The sequence below is a fragment of the Scyliorhinus canicula genome, chromosome 19 (genome assembly GCF_902713615.1).
Source record: "Scyliorhinus canicula chromosome 19, sScyCan1.1, whole genome shotgun sequence".
NCBI lineage: Eukaryota > Metazoa > Chordata > Chondrichthyes > Carcharhiniformes > Scyliorhinidae > Scyliorhinus > Scyliorhinus canicula.
In genome coordinates, this window is record NC_052164.1 from 102,312,675 (window position 1) to 102,331,764 (window position 19,090).

The window sequence follows — 19,090 nt, forward strand, 5'->3', positions numbered from 1 at the left end:
TCCCACAACAATAATTGAAGAGTCAGTTCTCAAAATGTCCTGCTCAAGTATCCTTTAATCAACAGAAAAAAAGAGAAATATGATTATCCATCTCATTACTTTATCTGAACTTGTTGAGAGAAAATTGGATGCTTGAAATTTCCAACAAGAGTGAGTACACTTCAAAAGCATGTCAATGGCTGTAAAGCACTTTGTGACATGTCAAGGGTGTGAAAGGTGCTAGGTTACAATGCAAGTCTTTATTTCCTTCCTAGAATTAACTGTATAGGACCAATTCTACAAGATTAATAACTCTGCACGCTGTTACTGGGATTAATTGGGCATGGGTACATGAATGGCCACAATGAAGATTATGGGCAAATATCTATCCATTTAGTGGTATTAGTGGGTGAAGACTGCCTCTGCTGCCCCAATGGAATGTACATATGTACCTACGCATGTAGACAGATGAACATATGCAAAGAGAAAGATAGTTACAAGATTATATGGGGAGTGACAATATTGGGAATTAGACTCACATGATGAATATGGAGATTGCAAACCAATTTAAACATGGAAACTACCATCACATCCCATACAGCCTGAACATATTCCCATCCGTTTGTGGTTGCTGGGCCAATCCAGAATTGCCCACTCGAGAACTTTGGTGGTTGCAGAAGGTGACTGTCAGTTCCTCAGGGTGAAGAATAATAACCTTTACTGGTGTCACAAGTAGGCTTACATTGCGGTGAAGTTACTGTGAAAAGCCCCACAGGGATGCAGCCCTGATCAGTGCGGCCAAACCCTGGGCGCTGAGGGGCTGCGATTGCATTAGTATAGCGCCTTGGGGATGTCCCAAAATGATTTGCAGCCAATGCAATGTGGTTTTTTCCCCCAAGTTATTGTTGTATTGTGGAAATCAGACGGCAATCGGTACCCTGCCCCGCCCCCGGGCTGTCAGTGACGGTGTTTATGTGGCGGTGACTGAGGTAAATGGCGGCCCGGGCCCTCCCTTAGTCCGGGCACCTTCCTCACCCCCCGGCGGCCCCGGTCCCTGCAGCCGGCGCCCCTATCACCCGGGGTGGGAGGGGGGTTTAGGAGTGAGAACCGCGGAGTTCCAGCGGGCTGCTCGGGTACCTGTTGGCGGAGCCGGGATGCAGCCTGAGGTAGGCCTCAGGCCCGGTCGCCTTGGCGACAGGGGTCACCCGGCCCGGCGGCGCGCGGCGGCCCCGCGGTTTAAAGCCCAACGGAAAGTGCGCGCGGGGCCGCCCAGTGCGGCTGCCCCTCCCCCAGAGCGCGGGCGGGGCGGGGCCGAGCGGCTGCCCCTCCCCCAGAGCGCGGGCGGGGCGGGGCCGGGCGGCTGCCCCTCCCCCAGAGGGCGGGCCGGGCCGGGCCGGGGGGCGGAGCCTGGTTCCCGCCATTACCCCCGGAGCCGCCATTACTCCCGGAGTCGCGGCCTTGCTGTTGGGGGATTGTGAGCGGTAACTGGGTCAGTGTTGATCGGGAATGTGTGGAGAGTGAGTGAGGGGGGTGGGTTGGAGATACCTTGTATTCTCCCCACAGTGCGGCCCACACTCGGCTGAACAACAACCGCAGGTCACAGCCCACCAGGCGGCCGCTCGGCCCGTCCCTTCCGTGCCAGCCCGAGAATAGAATTTACAATGCAGAAGGAGGCCATTCAGCCCACTGAGTTTGCACCAGCCCTTTGAAACAGCAGCCTTTGCTTCAATCCTATCTCTGTAATCTAGTCACCCCCACCTAACATTTTGGTCACTAAGGGCAATTGATCATGGCCTATCCACCTAAACTGCACCTGTTTGGACTGTGGGAGGAAACCGGACCACCCGAAGCAGACACGGGGAGAACGTGCAGACTGCGCACAGTCAGCCGAGGCTGGAATTGAACCTGGGACCCTAGAACTGTGAGCCAGCAGTGCTAGCCACTGTGCCGCCCCACTGTCCTGCAGCTTACCAGCACTCACGGTGCCGGTCCAGGGCTTTGGCTTTCTGCCTCCACCACCAACTCGGGCAGCGAATTCCAGACACCCACCACCCTCGGCGTGAAAACCTTCTTCCTCATCTCCTCCTTACACCTTTACCTTTTGTTCCTTGGTACTAAGCCAACTTTTTATCCAATTTGCCACATTGACCTGTATCCCCATGGGCTTTATTTTGACCAATCTGTCATCTGGACTTTGCCAAATGCCTTGCTGGTTGGTTTAGCTCACTGGGCTAAATCGCTGACTTTTCAAGCAGACCAAGCAGGCCAGCAGCACGGTTCGATTCCCGTACCAGCCTCCCCGAACAGGCGCTGGAATGTGGCGACTAGGGGCTTTTCACAGTAACTTCATTGAAGCCTACTCGTGACAATAAGCGATTTTCATTTCATTTCATCTATCTAGCTCTGCCTTAAAAATATTCAAAGATTCTGCTTCTGCTACCTATTCAGGAAGGGAGTTCCAGAGACTCACTTACCCTTGAGTAAAATATTCTCCTCATCTCTGTTTTAAATAGACAATTCCTTATTTTTAAACAGTGACCCTGCAGTTCTAGATTCCGCGACAAGATGACACATCCTGGGTGCGATTCTCTGCGCTGAAACCGCGGTTGGCGTGGGGGAAGAGAATAGGGTGTCAGACCTGTGATCGGGTCCGATGCCTTCCCACGATTCTCCGTGGACCGGAGATACGCCTCCAGTCGCGCATACTGGCTGGGAGCCATTGAAAGAGGCCCCTGTGCTGATTTGCAGCTGGCCGAGTTCCCGTCGGCGTGGTTCCCTCATGGTTCCACCCGGCAGACACTCTGTGTCCGCGGCTGCCCTGGTGGGGGACAGGGGGATCCGTCACCGGGGGCGGTGGGTGGACCTCCAGGATAACCAGGGTTCTGATCGGGGGCACCGATCGACGGGGACGCGCAATCTGGGTGGGGGGGCCTCTCTTGTTGGGGTTTGCTTGCTGTGTGGGTCCGCCATGTTGCGCGGGGCCGCCGCTGCGCGCATGTTCGGACCCGCGGTGGAAGTCAGGGTCCCGTTTCGGCAGCCGGAGCTGTGTGGACCAATCCGGGGCCCTGTAAGCCGCCTTCAAAACAGAGAATCACTCTGGACTTTCTCCAGGAAAGTCCAAAGTGATATGTGCCCGTTTCCTCGCTGGCGTGGAGACATAGCCCCATTTTCAGAGAATTCTGCCCCCTGTCTACATCCACCCTATCAAGACCCTTCAGGGTTTTCTATGCTTCAATCAAGTCACCTCTTATTCTTCTAAATGCTAGTGGATACAAACCCCCCCATCTCTCGCAACGCCGCAACCCCCCCCCCCCCCCCCCCCCCCCCCTCAACGCCGGGTCTCCCCCCCCCCCTCAACGCCGGTACCCACACCCCGTCCCCCTCCCTCTGAAGGCCGGTACCCACACCCCCCCCCTCCTCCTCCCCCCCCTTCCTTCCTCCTCCCCCCCTCCTTCCTCCTCCCTCCCCCCCTCCTTCCTCCTCCCCCCCCCTTCCTTCCTCCGTTAGTGGGGGGGGGGGGTGCAGCTTTAGTGGGGGGGTGGGGGGTTGGGGGGTGCGGCGTTGGAGGGGGGTAGGGGTGGTGAAGGGGGTAGGGGTGGTGAGGGGAGGGGGTTGGGGTAGGGGCAGCTGCGTGCAGAGGGGGGGGGCGGCGGTGCGTTGGCCCCGGGCTTCCGTCGCCCCCCCCTCTCTGCACGCCGCTGCCCCCAAACCCCCCCCCCCGATGCCGCATCCCCCCCCGATGCCGCAGCCCACCCCCCGATGCCGCAACCCACCCCCCCCAATGCCGCAACCCACCCCCCCCGATGCCGCAACCCACCCCCCCGATGCCGCAACCCCCCCCGATGCCGCAACCCCCCCCGATGGCGCAACCCACCCCCCCGATGCCGCAACCCACCCCCCCGATGCCGCAACCCACCCCCCCCGATGCCGCAACCCACCCCCCCGATGCCGCAACCCCCCCCGATGCCGTAACCCACCCCCCCTCCCCGATGCCGCAACCCACCCCCCCCCCCCCGATGCCGCAACCCACCCCCCCCGATGCCACAACCCACCCCCCCGATGCCGCAACCCACCCCCCCCGATGCCGCAACCCCCCCCCGATGCCGCAACCCCCCCCCGATGCCGTAACCCACCCCCCCTCCCCGATGCCGCAACCCACCCCCCCGATGCCGCAACCCCCCCCCGATGCCGCAACACCCCCCCCCCCCCCCCCGATGCCGCAACCCCCCCCCCCCGACACTGAACGGCGTCAACCATCATCAATGGTTGACGCCGTTTTAAAGCAACTGTGATTTTCGCCGACGTGACCCGTGGCCACGTCGGCGGGACTTCGGCCCATCCGGGCCGGAGATTTGTGGAAACTAAAAAAAAAATGAAATCCCGCCGGCGCCAGCTGTTTTCAGAGGCTGCCGGCGGAATTTGCACAGCGCCGGTTTTTGGCCGATCAGAGATTTAATAACCCTGCGGGAGCGGGATTAACGCCGCTGCCGGCCGATTCTCCGACCCTGCGTGGGGTCGGAGAATTTCGCCCCAGAGCTCTGCAATCTCTCACCATTCTGACTTGAGGTGAAGGTGCTACCAACTGGGCCGTGGCTGATAGAGCAATGAGATAAAGTTGGAAAAGGTGGTGACTGCGGCAGGCTGAGAGTAAGAGTTTATTCTTCTTTCATTCTAGGATTCTAAGAGCCTCGCCAGGTGTCAATATTCAAGCTTTGGATGCTTGGGCCTAATGTGCAAAGAGGAATTCACTAATAGTTGCATTTATTACAAACCAACTAAGGGAGGGCACAGACTGCTGCCTCTTTCCTCAAATTATGCCCACTGCCCTGCTTTTGCATTTCAATTAGCTTCAAATATTTACCAAAATGCGCCTTAAAAGACCCATTGCCTCATTCTGTCCGTGTCAAAGAATTCAGCACTCTAATAACCATCTCAAATGGTTTCCCTTAATCTCTCTCATAGCTCTTTTAGTTTTAAATTGACTCTTTGTCACTAACTCCCCAACCAGAGGCAGTAATCTTTCCCCATTCACGCTATCAAAACCCTTCATTATTCTATAAACCTCAATTTACATTCCTCCTAAGCTTTCTTAGTATCTGAAATCTTCTCATCATAAATGTTCATCCTTGCAACATCCTGGAGAATATATATTGTATGCTCTTCATGCCTTTAAAGTCCTTTCTATAATCGTATACAGTCTGTATACAGTCTAAACTGTATACAGTCATTTAATTATGACTGAACCATTGTGTGCCCCTAAACATAAAAAAAACAAATTACTGTTTGAAAAAAAAAATGGCCGTGTTTGCCAGCACTTTCAGGGAATGGAGTATTTGAACCTGCTATTGTATTTGTACTTTTCTCCATCCATCCATTCTTTTTCCTCCCAAAATGTATTATCTTGTGCGTTTCCATGTTCAACTGCATTTGCCAGTCTTCCAAATTCAGTAACATGTTGATTCCCTCCCGGATTCCTGCATCCTTCTTGCTGTTTGAAAATCCCTTGACTTTCATACTGTCAGCTAATTTTGGCAAGAGCTTTGCTCATGTTATTTATGTAAACCAAGAACAGAAGTGGAACCAACCTTGACCCTTGAGTTATAGCACTTCAAAAACCTGGACTGTGTCATAAAACTTCTCCAATCTGGCCAATATCTATGAACTCCAGCTATTGTCTGCTGTTTGTTTACCGATGTGCTGTATCTGTTTTAGCACCTGGTTGCATTGAAATGTTTCCAGGTGTTTCTCACAGTGAAGTACTCTTGCCTATTATGCAGACAATTTGCAGCAGTCATCCTGTTGTAGTAGCAACATGGCACATTCATTAAGAGTTAATATATTATTTCCTCCAAGCATTGTGTTTGATTATTATATCCTGTTTGATTGAACACTTGTTAGATTCACACTTGAAGCACTTTGGGCAAGGTACCAGAATATGTTCAGCAGTACCCTAGGCTCTGAGAATAGGAAGAAATAGACACGGCCATGAAGAGATTTGAACATGGATGAGAATTTAAAATTTGTGCCAATTAATGCACGGGATGATGGGTGAACAGTACTTGAGCAGAGAAACTTGGAGCCCCTTCCCATGTGTTAGACTCGCCAATATTTGGTTTGTTGAAAGAAAGTCCATTATTGCATCGGTGTTATCCATACAGGAATCAGGGGCTGGTTTAGCTCACTGGGCTAAATCGCTGGCTTTTCAAGCAGGCCAGCAGCACGGTTCGATTCCCTTACCAGCCTCCCCGGAATGTGGCGACTAGGGGCTTTTCACAGTAACTTCATTGAAGCCTATTCGTGACAATAAGCGATTTTCATTTAATTTCATCAGTGGCCAAGTATTGTGCAAAAATAAACTTATTTCTCGTGAGAGTAAGAAACTATTATAGGTAAGAGCCTCTTGTTTATCTACTGGTCTGAGAGACAAATGAACCTGGAAAAAAAAGTGAGGTAATACATTTTTGGTAAGAAGAATAAGGAGGTCAAATACTCCTTGGAAAACCGATATTTAAATGGGTTAGAGGAACAGAAGGATCTGCGGCAAAAATCAGGAAAATTGGCATGATGGAGAAAGAAATAGAAGGTTATGTTGGTTAGATTCAGTGGAAGAGTGAGGGAGAAGGCTTGTGTGGAGAATAAACACTTGCATGGACCATTTGGGTAAAATAGCCTGTTTCTCTGCTGTTAGTACATTGTAAATCATTTTTATTTTGCTACTTGTTATGGCAGTGATTTCTTCCTGAGCTGTTTTCTCCATGGAATTCCTGTCAGTGAACTTGCACACATTTCTACCAGCTGTTTGCTCTTCTCTGTACAAAGGATTAATGTTAATACACATGCTGTTCTCACGTGAAGCCTAAAAACCAACTGGTGTTTTGTGCAGGATCTTTCAAACCCTTTCATCTGTGTGTGGGGTGGTTTGGGGTATTTTGCACCTGGCATATAAGTGATGAACTAATTGCTGTTAAATAGTGAAACTAAAATTGATGTCTCTTTACTGTTAAGGACTGAGAACAGCAAGGAATGCTACCACAGGCTGGAGAGATTCACTTTTTGTGGGAGATTTCTTCCGGTGAAGTTGAGAAAGGGAGTGCATTGAGAACATTTGGCAGGTATGCATAGAATGGTGCGTGATTAGCAGGGTCGAGATTGCCAGGGTCAGCCTCTTGGAATTATTGTGTTATATACCCATGATGTCAGAGGACAGACTCTCTCTTACCTGCCTTTGTTTTTGGGGGTTGCTGTTTCTCCGCCTGTTCTCCTTTTCCTCTTGGGCTGGCGATCATGTGGCAGGAAGCTCATACTTGTGGTTTCTGTGAGCTCAGAATTCTGGTAGGTGAAAAGAGTCCCCCCCCCCACCTCTGTTTTTTGTTGGCCTTCACATTGTTGTCTCTATACTTATCAATGATAGGTGTGGGTTGTTGGTCAGAGTTAAAATTGGATTTGATGCTGGCTGTTGGTGCAGGAAGGGATAATGGGCCTCTAGTGAACAGATGCTGGTATTTGTGGGCATAGAACTGCATATGCGGGCACCAGGTGTGTGCCAAATGAAGCCAAAACAGAAGTCCGGCACCTTGGAGCAGGCCTTATGACCTTAATGTATTGGGTCTCTGCCTAGGGGAACAGCAGTGGTGGATTTGATCAGTTGTTGACTTTTTTGTGTATCTTTTAAAGTGCACGGCACAGTTAACAAAACATTCCAGTGAAACCTCTGCGAACAGAAATTACATGGGTGCCCACCAGAAGAAGAAAGGGATAGCTGCTCATTACTTACTGCTTAATCCTTAAGAGGAGTGGATGTTAGCACAGTACTAACTCCTTCAAGTGGTTTGAAAATGTATATCGTCTCAATAATTGTTGCTAATTGTAATCAGGGTTTCTACCTCTCTTGCATCAAAACATTGGTGCCTGACTGGTTTTGTTTAATGGGAGGTGTTAAGTGAAAGGTCACAGGTACATTTAGCTAATAGCGATAGAATCTGTAATCCTACCCCCTAATGCCGCCTCCCCCTCCCGCAATATGTCTAATCACCATATTGAACTAGCTGCTGAATATTCACCTACCCAACCAGTCCGTGTGTTGATTACAGTGGAAAACATTTATTTGATTACTTTTGTGTCCTTGATCTGCAGGCATCCTACAAACTGCAATATTCCGAGGAATAACAATTTGCAAGCTGTTTAGTATTTCGTATATCTCCATATTAATTGGTGCATTTATGGGACAGTTTAGCATACTTGAGGGAAAAGGGAATAGAGGAGTATGTGGGCAGAGGGATAGGTTGTTGAGCAGGAGTAGGCTTGTGTGGAATATCAACATGGCCATAGAGCCTTTCGGTTGTTTCTATGCTGCAGATTCTATGTATTTTTGTGTTGTAAGTTGTCTTTCAGTATCTATTTCTTTAATCTATGCATTGTAGCTGAGTTGTCCATTGGTTCCTTGGGAAATGTTCTGACAGGAGGTCCTGCTTTTTTCCATGATAAACTGCTTGAATAGAAAACCTGGGCAGGAGAAAACCTCTGAAAATTGATAAACTCCTCAAACTGAATACAAGATAACAGACCAGAATTTCAGACCTGTCTATCCAGAATATCGCACTGCTGTGCTGGATGCGCCCACTTCAATTTAAATGTTTTCTTTTACAGGTTAACTGGTTATGATGCCAAGATCTCTGAGGCAATTTTCTCTGTGCATCACAACTTGATCGATTACCAGCTTCGGGTCCGGACGTTACTAGTGGAACCATTTGAAGCTTGCATTGGATCTGAGTACATGGTACTTGGAGAAATGGAAACCGCAGCAGGTAGAGTGGAGATTCTTTGAGGACAGAACCAATAACAGCATGTGTCCCAACTTCATCTCTTGAGCAACTCACTATTTCAATTCCTCTAATCTGGTTTCCACACCTTCCACAATTCTTGCATTTAAGACACTGTTTAAAACCTACCTTTTGTACTCGGGTCATCTGTCCTATAATCTACTTGTATGGGTCAGTCAAATTTTGTTGGTTAATCATTCCTGTGGGACAATCTATTAGAAGTGCTAAATAACTGCAAGTCATTGTACCTGATGCCGCCTTCCCCGTGTGTGCCTATGCCAGCCAGCTCTGCCCCTCTACTATCATCAATGTTTTCACACTCTGAATGGCGATAGACATTTGGATACTTCCTAGGGGAGGGGGGGGGGGGGGGCGCGGCACGGTAGCACAGTGGTTAGCACGGTTGCTTCACAGCTCCAGGGTTCCAGGTTCGATTCCCGGCTTGGGTCACTGCCTGTGAGGAGTTTGCACTTTCTCACCGTGCCTGCGTGGGTTTCTTCCGGGTGCTCCGGTTTCCTCCCACAGTTCAAAGATGTGCAGGTTAGGTGGATTGGCCATGCTAAATTGCCCTTAGCGTCCAAAAAGGTTAGGTGGGGTTACGGGGATATGGTGGAGGTGTGAGCTTGGGTAGGGTGCTCTTTCCAAGGGCCGGCACAGACTCGATGGGCCGAATGGCCTCCTTCTGCATTGTAAATTCTATGATTAACATCCTCTAATTAAATGCTGGGAAAACTGATCCTAATACCTTGTTTCTCCACAGGCGATGTTGTATCCCAATTCTCGACAGAAATCAATCCAAATATTATCTCAGATGAAACTTGTTTAAAAATGTTGGGGCTAGTGGCAGAGGAAGAGAGAGAGCACCCTGGTTTGAAAAGATAACGCAGTATTGGTGTCCAAAAGGTTCGCCCAGACCAAACCAGGGATAAGAGGCTCTAGTTACAATGAAAGATTAGAAAAATAACCACACTTCTCACTAAAACAGAAGGTTAAATATGGTTCTGGTGCTGACAATTAAGAAGAGTTTTGATAAACTAAATAGGAATAAGTTATTTTCCTCAGTTAATGAGTTGCTAATTCAGCATTTCAATTTAACTTCACCAAAAAGATGAAGGGAGTGATGAAGAGAATGTTTAGGAGACATTTATTTTACACATCGGGTTGTAAGATCAGTCATGGTAGCAGAATACATATTAGTTTTTAAAAGGGAAGTGAGGGGAAATAAAGTTTGAAACAATGTGAGGAAAATAGGACAGGGAATGGTGCAGGCACAGTGAGCTGATTGGCCTCCTGTACTATAAAATTAAATGGACAGGGTTTTCCAGGCCTGTCAGCAGTGGGCATCATCACGGGTAGGATGGGAAATTTGGATGGCCACTCTCCAAATTTTCCCCTACTGCTCACAGCGATGACCGGAAAACCTTGCCCAGTGATTGTAAATTATGTTTCATCCAAGTCAAAAAACAAACTGTCTGCACTGTAGGCTCTGGGCCAGCAGAGGTCAGTGCTTGATCCATCTTTTTTCTCTCTGTATAAATTATTTGGACTTGGGTGTGGCCGGTTTGCACTGCTTTAATTTTTTGGGTGACAGCTTTTTAATTAGTATGAAGCAAGATTCCGTCTATTTCCAGGAGGAAGTCCTATCTCAAAGAGGTGCCAGCCAGTCGGGCGTCAGCAACTCTGCACTGACTGGAGCTCAGCACCAGCAGGAGCAGTGATCACTATTGTTATTGTAAGAAGTCTTACAACACCAGGTTAAAGTCCAACAGGTTTGTTTCAAACACGAGCTTACGGAGCGCAGCTCCTTCCTCAGGTGAAGGAGCAGTGCTCCGAAAGCTCGTGTTTGAAACAAACCTGTTGGACTTTAACCTGGTGTTGTAAGACTTCTTACCGTGCTCACCCCAGTCCAACGCCGGCATCTCCACATCATGACTATTGTTATTGCAGGTAGAGAGAGGAACTGGTATTCAACGATGGACCCTGGCTTTCAAGTACATATGGAATCTCATTGGAGCCAGGCTGACTGGGGGTGGGGGTGATGGGTGGGGGTGATGGTTGGGGGGTGAATGTTTGACATTAGCACCGGGTTTTCCTGCTGCCTGCTCATTTAGAGTAGCAGTGGGATGAGGCAATTGGACCACGGGCAGGCTGCTGTTCCTCCTACTTCTGATGAGAATTTAGGATCAAGGATAGATTTCTGGATACAAAATTAACAAGGAGAGGCCAGAGCCCGTTCAGTTGAAGTTGGTGCTTTAAAATACTTGAGTGGAATATTCTTGGTCTATTGGGACATAATCATCGTTTCAAATCTATATTGGTAGTGACTTATTTAAATAGAAACGTTCTGTGAATAAACTTTCAAAAGCTAAGATATGTTGGGTTGGAGCGGAGCATTTGTTCTTTTCTCTTTTTCCTTCTGTTTTTACAATTCCTTTTTGGATATATTGGTGTAATGGGGCTCACTGAACCTTGTTCTTTTAATGTTGGGCTGAATGTCAATTTGTATGAACAAAGAGCAGAGTAGTCCATTCAATTACTCGTGCCTGCTTTTCCATTTAATAAATCATGGCTGATGCAAAAGCCATCTCGAATTTGCATCCCACCTATCTCTGATAACCTATTACCCCTTTGCTTACCAAGAAACTATCCACCTCTGCCTTAAAAATATTTGTAGATCCTGCTTCCACAACCTTTTCAGGAAGAGAAGTCCATAGACTCTCAACCCTCTATGAGGAAAAAGTTTGCCTCATCTCCGTTTTAAATGGGTGACCTTTTAAAAAAAAAAAACTGACCTCTAGTTCTAGATTCTCCTACAAGAGGAAACATCTTCACCAAATCCACCCTGTTAAGAGCCCTTAAGAACTTTATGTTTTAACCAAGTTGCCTCTTTTCGAAACTCCAGCGAATGCAAGCTTAGCCTGTCTAACCTTTCCTCATAAGACAACCCACCCATTCCAGATATTACTCTGATAAACCTTCTGGAACTGCTTTCAACTTCAGATGATTAGCTCTACCCCACCTCGACCACTTTGTTTTCATCCCATTCTATTTCAACTGTCTTTTACCATTCCTTTCTTTCTTGTCTTTCTTTATATATAGTATAGAGTCTTACAACACCAGGTTAAAGTCCAACAGGTTTGTTTCAAACACGAGCTTTCGGAGCGCAGCTCCTTCCTCAGGTGAATGGAGAGGTATCCTGAGGAAGGAGCTGCGCTCCGAAAGCTCGTGTTTGAAACAAACTTGTTGGACTTTAACCTGGTGTTGTAAGACTCCTTACTGTGCTCACCCCAAACCAACGCCGGCATCTCCACATCATTCTTTATATATATTTACCCTCCCCCCATCTTATCCACCTTTCCTTCCTTACCATTTCTCCCCTTTGCTTCCCCCTTCCCCTCCCCCACATCTACATCTGTCAAGTTTATCCTCTGATGTTAATTTCTCTGCTGTTTGGCCTTTCACACCTTTTGTTCTCTCTGGGGTCTGCCATTAGCACTCTTTCCCCTTGGTTTCTGTGGCCATTAGCACCCAGTTTCCCTGGGTTTCTGTGGCTATGACTCGTCTTTCATTCTCACTCCACAGTATAAATATTTCCCACTTTCTCTGTCTTTTAGCTTTGACAAAAGGGTCATCTGTACTCGCAACGTTAGCTCTTTTCTCTCCCTACAGATGCTGCCAGACCTGCTGAAATTTTCCAGCATTTTCTCTTTGGGTCCAACACATTTACATCCTTCCTTAAAAAGATGACCAATACTTTACACAGTACTACAAATGTGGTCTCACTAGTGCCCTGTGCAACTGAAGCATAACCTTCTTACTTTTGTATTCAGTTCCCCTCGCAATAAATGCTAACATTCTATTAGTTTTCCTAAATACTTGCTGCGTCTGTATACTAGCATTTTGAATTCATGCACAAGAACACCCAGATCCCTCTGCACCTCTGAATTCTGCAATCTCTCACCATTTGCATAATATGCCATTTCCTAATCTTCCTGCCAGAATGGACAATTACACATTTTCCCACATTATAGTCCACTTGCACGATCTTTTCCCACTCACTTAACCTATCTACATCTTCTTGTAGCCTCCTTATGTCCTCGTCACAATTTACTTTCCCATCCATCTTTGCATTATCTGTAAATTTGGTAACCATCCCCTCAATCCCTTTATCGAAGTCAATTAATTTAAATTGTAAACAGTAGAGGTCCCCGCACTGATCCCTGTGGCACACCACTCATCACATCTTGCCAACTTGAAAAAGATCCATTTACTTTTGCTTCCTGGTAGCCAGCCAATCTTCTATTCATGCCAATGTGTCACCCCTAGACCAGGAGCTTTTATGTTCTGCAATAATCTTTGATGTCGCTCTGGTTCACTAATGTCCTTTAGGGTACCATCTTTATCTGGCCGATATGTGACTCCAGATCCACAACAGTGTGGTTGACATAACTGTCCTCTGAAAAGACCTAGCCACTCAGTTCAAGGGCAATCCAGGATTGGCAACAAATGTTTGACCCAGCCAGCAATACACATATCCAGTGAATGAATGAAAAAAAATCCCTAAATTTGATTCCCTTGCCCCCAGTATTTAGATTAAAACACTCTCTATTTCTCTATGCAGTTTGCAAGTGCACCACTTCTAGCACTGTTTAGGTGTAGACTGTCCCAAAGGTACATATCCCACTTTTGCCTAAATTGGTGCCATGCATTCAACTCCAATCTGACTTGTCCTATGCTAATTTGCCCATGGCTCAGACAATAATCTAGAGATTATGACCTATTGAAGTTGAATTTTAAGTCCCTGTTGTTGATTTTGGATTCTGTACTTTATGTACAGTAACTTTTAAAAATGTTATTGGGTCACTGGAGAGGAACATGAAGAACCCCGTTTGAGCCTGTTAATTCAATAAAATCATGGCTGAACTGTGCTCTGATTCCATTTTCTTCCCTGGGATGCAGGTGTCGCTGGCTGGACCAGCATTTATTGCCCATCCATAATTGCCCTTGATGGGGCATTTAATAGTCAACCACATGACTATGGATCTGAAGTCACATGGACGCCAGACCAGTTAAGGACGGCAGGTTTCCTTCCCTGAAGGGTACTAATGAACCAGATGGGTTTTTATGACAACAATGGTTTCATGGTCATCATTTAGATTTTTTATTCCAGATTTTTTTATTCAGTTCAATTTTCACTATATACCATGGTGGGATTCGAACTTTGGGTACCCAGAGCTTAACCCTGGGTCTCTGGAATGACAATACCACTGTACCATGCTCTCCCCTCCAACCTTTGTCCCATATCTTTGAACAACCTTTGGTTCATAATTTCTAATTAACAATTGACTGAGCATCATCTGCAGTTTTGTAAGAGAGTTTCAAACCTCTACCACCCTTTATGTGCATAAGTATTTCCTGACTTCACTCCTAACATTTTTAAACTCGATCGCTAATCGCAGACACTCCAGGCCTGGCGATTTAGCTTTCCAGTTGACCTTCCAAGGACAGAGAGGCCAGCTGTTGCACCCTGACTGAGATCAGCCAGTTCAAAAAGGACTTTAAATAGCCATTCACTTGGCATAATTCTGTCTCCTGTACATGTGCTGAACTTGTTATGATTAACTAGATATTAACGCGGTGGCACCATGCTGTATTTTTAGACAATATTCCTGTGATCCAGGCTCGGCTGCTTATGGAAGCGAATGGAGTTAACTTACCATTACTGGAGCGTGCTGTACAGGAACAAAGAAAGTACTTCCAACAAAGAAATGAAGTTGAGGTAGAAAACAAAATGAACGTGTGAACAAGTAAGCAAAAACTCTCATCAGACTCTCGGCCACCAGTGGTGCCTGTCGGATGCGGCAGCTGTCTTGCATTTACTGTGAAAATCGATCTGTCCAACTCTGCTCAGTTTTGGACTGATGCCGAACAGCTAACTGATTCCTGCACATCATCACCCACCTCACCATTCCAACCCCAAGCAATTTTCCTTTTCAAAAATGTTTGGTAACTTCAGGTGAAAGTAACCTCCTGTTTGTTGACTGTTGCTTTTGTGTTTAATTATAGTTGCAGTACTTATTTCTGGAATTATTTTCTGAAATGATTGTGCACTTTTGGAATTCCCTGTGAGTTCCCAGTTATAACCCACGTTATTCAACAATGTACCCAGCATTGATGAAAGAAGGGCGATTCAATTGTTGGCATGTCAATATTTTTTCAGTGTTACTCATTTTCTTTTATAATGTGCAAGATTGAAGCCTGGAAGGTTTTTTTTATTGCTATCTTTATGAAATAAATCCTCAAAGTGCAAAAAAGAAAAGGTTGTGCATTTAATTTAATCTGACAGTTAATGCAGGGATGGAATTTAAGAGTTGCAAGCTATCCTGCTTTGAGACAATGTAACAGATACTCTCAAGGATAGTGCTGTATTTCCAACACCCACCAACTCACTAAAATGCTTTGTGATCACAAAAACAGCTCTAAGTGGAGAACCTACGCACAGTATTCTGCTCCCTGTGGTTATCCTCTGCATAACTCGTGCTGTATGCTGTGGGCAATCTCAATGATTACCTTCCACAGTGGTTAATGCCACACAATTCTTGCTGAACACTCAACTGGTATTGGTAATCCTGCTGCCCCAAATGGTCACTTATCATGCTTCCCTCTGCCCCTCTCCCTCTCCTGCCATCTTTAAGTAAATAAACTGGGCGAAATTCTCCACGATGGCCGACGCCGGCGTGAAACCCAGAGTGTTTCACGCCGGCGTCGGAGGCCGCTCCTCGCCCCCTATTCTCCCGCCCCCCCCCCAGGAGCGGCGTTGGGAGAAACTCGGCCGCCGGGCCATGGCGCTTGCGTCAAGGCGGCGCGCCGAGAATGACACGGCCGGCAGCGCCTAAGTGACGTCAGCCGCGCATGCGCAGGTTGGCCGACGCCAACCCGCGCATGCGCGGTTGCCTTCTTCCCCTCTGCTGCCCCGCAAGACGTGATGGCTTGATCTTGCGGGGCGGCGGAGGGGAAAGAGTGCGTCTCTTAGAGACGCCGGCCCGACGATCGGTGGGCACCGATCGCTGGCCAGTCCGCTCCCGAGCATGCCCATGGTGCTCGTTCTTCTCTCTGCCCCCCACAGGCCCCACACTTACCTGTCGCGCGCTGTTCACACCGGCAGTGACCAGGTGTGGTTGCCGCCGGCGTGAACAGGTCGGGATCGTCAGGCCGCTCGGCCCATCTGGGCCGGAGAATAGCCGGTCGGCGTGAAAAACGGCGACCGCCGATTCTCCGAGCGGCGTGTCGCAAAACGCGACACGCCATTTTGGGGGGTTGGGAGAATCCCGGGGTGTGCCAGAGCGGCCCACGATTCTCCCACCCGGCCTGGGGAGAGGAGAAATGCGCCCGGTATCTCTCACTGATGTTAGATACCAGAAAGTTGCACTGAAAGTTACACATCTGAGGAGTTTCAGTAATGTCAATGATCTGGGGTGCAGTGGACTCTTTCTCAGCTACTGCAGTTTCTTTATTGGATAACTTAATTTAACTAGAAATGGGGATTACATTGCTCCTACACATACACCCTTTCCTGATCACAATGGAATCTGTTTCTGGACTCTCCAGAGTTGTCCCTTAATCATTTGCCAACTGTGGTGCAATGTAACTTGTTATCCAGGTACATGCTCACTGTGTTTGAAGATTATTCCTTAAAGTGAATGATTCGGGACTTTCAGAATCACAGAACTTGCATGGTTCAGTTGGAAGATGCCCCTGGGCTAAATTGGGCTTTTTTGTCATTCAGCAGCAAATTCTAAAGTCACTGATGCACATGGAGGTGATGTGCAAAACAAACCATTCTTGCACACAGCATCCTCATTTGTGATATGGAATTGCTTATTTATGGTTCTCCTCAGACTGATCTAGTGGTTTCTGTGTTCAGTTTTGAAACTGGAAGCCAACAGCACCGTGAGTCAGTTTTCTATTTAAAATTGCTGCTGATCTCCAAACTATTGGACAGAAATCCAAGTTGGTGCAAATCGTTTTGTATTCCGATGACTATTCAGTGCTGTAGAGGTTTAAAGAAAATAAATAAGCTGGAATTTCCAATACTGGAGGGAAAAAGGATGCGCTGACTCATTGCACTGGTTTGCTGATTTTGTATTCATTATTAGTACAGGAAAAACTTGCCTGGAGAACACGATGGAGATTGAGACGCCTAAACCTCAACACCTGCCTTGCTCTCCTCATGACCCCCTACCCACGCCTTCCCTACCCACACCCTCCCACTTGGTCTCTGCCACTTCGCTTTTCTCTGGTTCCAGGCACTTTGTTCCAGGCAGCTAGCTTCTAGCCACTGGAGCACTGTTCCTGGAATGACTGGAGAGCTGCCAGCCAATCTAATTGACTTCCTCCTGGTGATGGGTGGAGGTCCACCTTCTGTCAATTAATACTCATTATATAGAGTGTAAAATGGCATTGGGCCTGCTGGAGTCAGCAGGGATACGTTCACCGTCAACTTTGTGCATAGCAGGGACTGAGTCCCTGGCAGCCTGAAAATTCAGTCCCAACACTGTGAAGCACTTTGGGATGGCCTGAGGGCGCTATATAAATAAAGTTGTTACATTAAAAGCAATGTGAGGATGAAAATGGAGAAACTGATCACCTTGGACACTGACGAGTTGGAGGCCCTGCTGCTGCACAAAATGCACCATTGTGTGCCAGTCAACCTGGTGAAACAGCGATGGGTAGGACTGTGTTCCTCACATGCCCAAATACTTTGTGAGGGGTGTTGTAAGAGTGACTACTGCTATCGTAATGATTGCACACTGGTCATTCAGATCGGCCTTCCTGAAAGTGAACCCACGGAAGGTGATGGGCCCGGACGGGATCCCTGGTCGTGCACTCAGAGCCTGCGCATACCAGCCGGCAGAGGTATTCACAGACATCTTTAACCTATCCCTACTCCACTCCGAGGTCCCCACCTGCTTCAAGAAGACCACCATCATACCGGTACCAAAGAAGAACCAGGCAACATGCCTCAATGACTACCGCCCGGTGGCCCTGACGTCAGTTGTAATGAAGTGCTTCGAGAGGCTGATCATGAAGTGCATCACCTCCATACTCCCGGGACGCCTTGACCCACTTCAATTCGCATACCGTCGCACCCGGTCCACATCAGACGCCATTTCCCTGGCCCTACACTCATCCCTAGAGCATCTTGAAAACAAGGACTCCTACATCAGACTCCTATTTATTGACTACAACTCCGCCTTCAACACCATAATCCCAGCCAAGCTCGTATCAAAGCTCCAAAACCTAGGACTTGGCTCTCCACTCTGCAACTGGATCCTTGACTTTCTGACCAACAGACCACAGTCAGTAAGAATGAACACCAACACCTCCTCCACAATAGTCCTCAATACCGGTGCCCCGCAAGGCTGCGTACTTAGCCCCCTACTCTACTCCCTGTACACACACGACTGCATGGCAAAACTTGGTTCCAACTCCATCTACAAGTTTGCTGACGATACGACCATAGTGGGCCGGATCTCGAATAACGACGAGTCCAAATACAGGAGGGAGATAGAGAACCTAGTGGAGTGGTGTAACGACAACAATCTCTCCCTCAATGCCAGCAAAACTAAAGAGCTGGTCATCGACCTCAGGAAGCAAAATACTGTACACACCCCTGTCAGCATCAACGGAGCCGAGGTGGAGATGGTGAGCAGTTTCAAATTCCTTGGGGTGCACATCACCAAAAATCTATCCTGGTCCACTCACGTCGACGCTATCACCAAGAAAGCACAACAGCGTCTATACTTCCTCAGGAAACTAAGGAAATTCGGCATGTCCACATTAACCCTTACCAACTTTTACAGATGCACTATAGAGAGCATCCTATTGGGCTGCATCACAGCCTGGTATGGCAACTGCTCGGCCCAGGACCGCAAGGAACTTCAGAGAGTCGTGAATACTGCCCAGTCCATCACACGAACCTGCCTCCCATCCATTGATTCCATCTACACCTCCCGCTGCCGGGGGAAAGCGGGCAGCATAATCAAGGATCCCTCCCACCCGGCTTACTCACTTTTCCAACTTCTTCCATCGGGCAGGAGATTCAGAAGTCTGAGAACACGCACGAACAGACTCAAAAACAGCTTCTTCCCCACTGTCACCAGACTCCTAAATGACCCTCTTATGGACTGACCTCATTAACACTACACCCTGTATGTTTCAACCGATGCCAATGCTTATGTAGTTACATTGTATATCTTGTGTTGCCCTATTATGTATTCTCATGTATTTTC

At 47.8% G+C, this 19,090-nt stretch overlaps 1 protein-coding gene across 4 annotated transcripts; it reads left to right on the forward strand.

The window, feature by feature from the left end:
* Positions 1-852: 852 nt before the first annotated feature.
* Positions 853-15,118, forward strand: ten1 (TEN1 subunit of CST complex). Of its 4 annotated transcripts, none has more exons than XM_038779424.1 (4): positions 853-968; positions 6,985-7,091; positions 8,626-8,783; positions 14,459-15,118. In XM_038779424.1, the coding sequence occupies exons 2-4, from the start codon at positions 7,003-7,005 to the stop codon at positions 14,599-14,601; spliced, it is 390 nt and encodes a 129-aa protein (XP_038635352.1). In that variant the 5' UTR covers positions 853-968; positions 6,985-7,002; the 3' UTR covers positions 14,602-15,118. The 4 variants fall into 4 exon arrangements, with proteins under 4 accessions (XP_038635352.1, XP_038635354.1, XP_038635351.1 ...); XM_038779426.1 differs by lacking the exon at positions 853-968 and adding an exon at positions 1,053-1,145; XM_038779423.1 differs by lacking the exon at positions 853-968 and adding an exon at positions 1,335-1,468.
* The last annotated feature ends 3,972 nt before the right edge of the window (positions 15,119-19,090 follow it).

Bases quoted from the DNA above. Each gene is read 5' to 3' on its own strand.
- ten1 (XM_038779424.1), top strand. From the start codon at position 7,003: ATGCTACCACAGGCTGGAGAGATTCACTTTTTGTGGGAGATTTCTTCC. The intron at 7,092-8,625 runs GTATGCATAGAA...TTTCTTTTACAG, and splicing joins GCATTGAGAACATTTGGCAG to GTTAACTGGTTATGATGCCA. The intron at 8,784-14,458 runs GTAGAGTGGAGA...CTGTATTTTTAG, and splicing joins AGAAATGGAAACCGCAGCAG to ACAATATTCCTGTGATCCAG.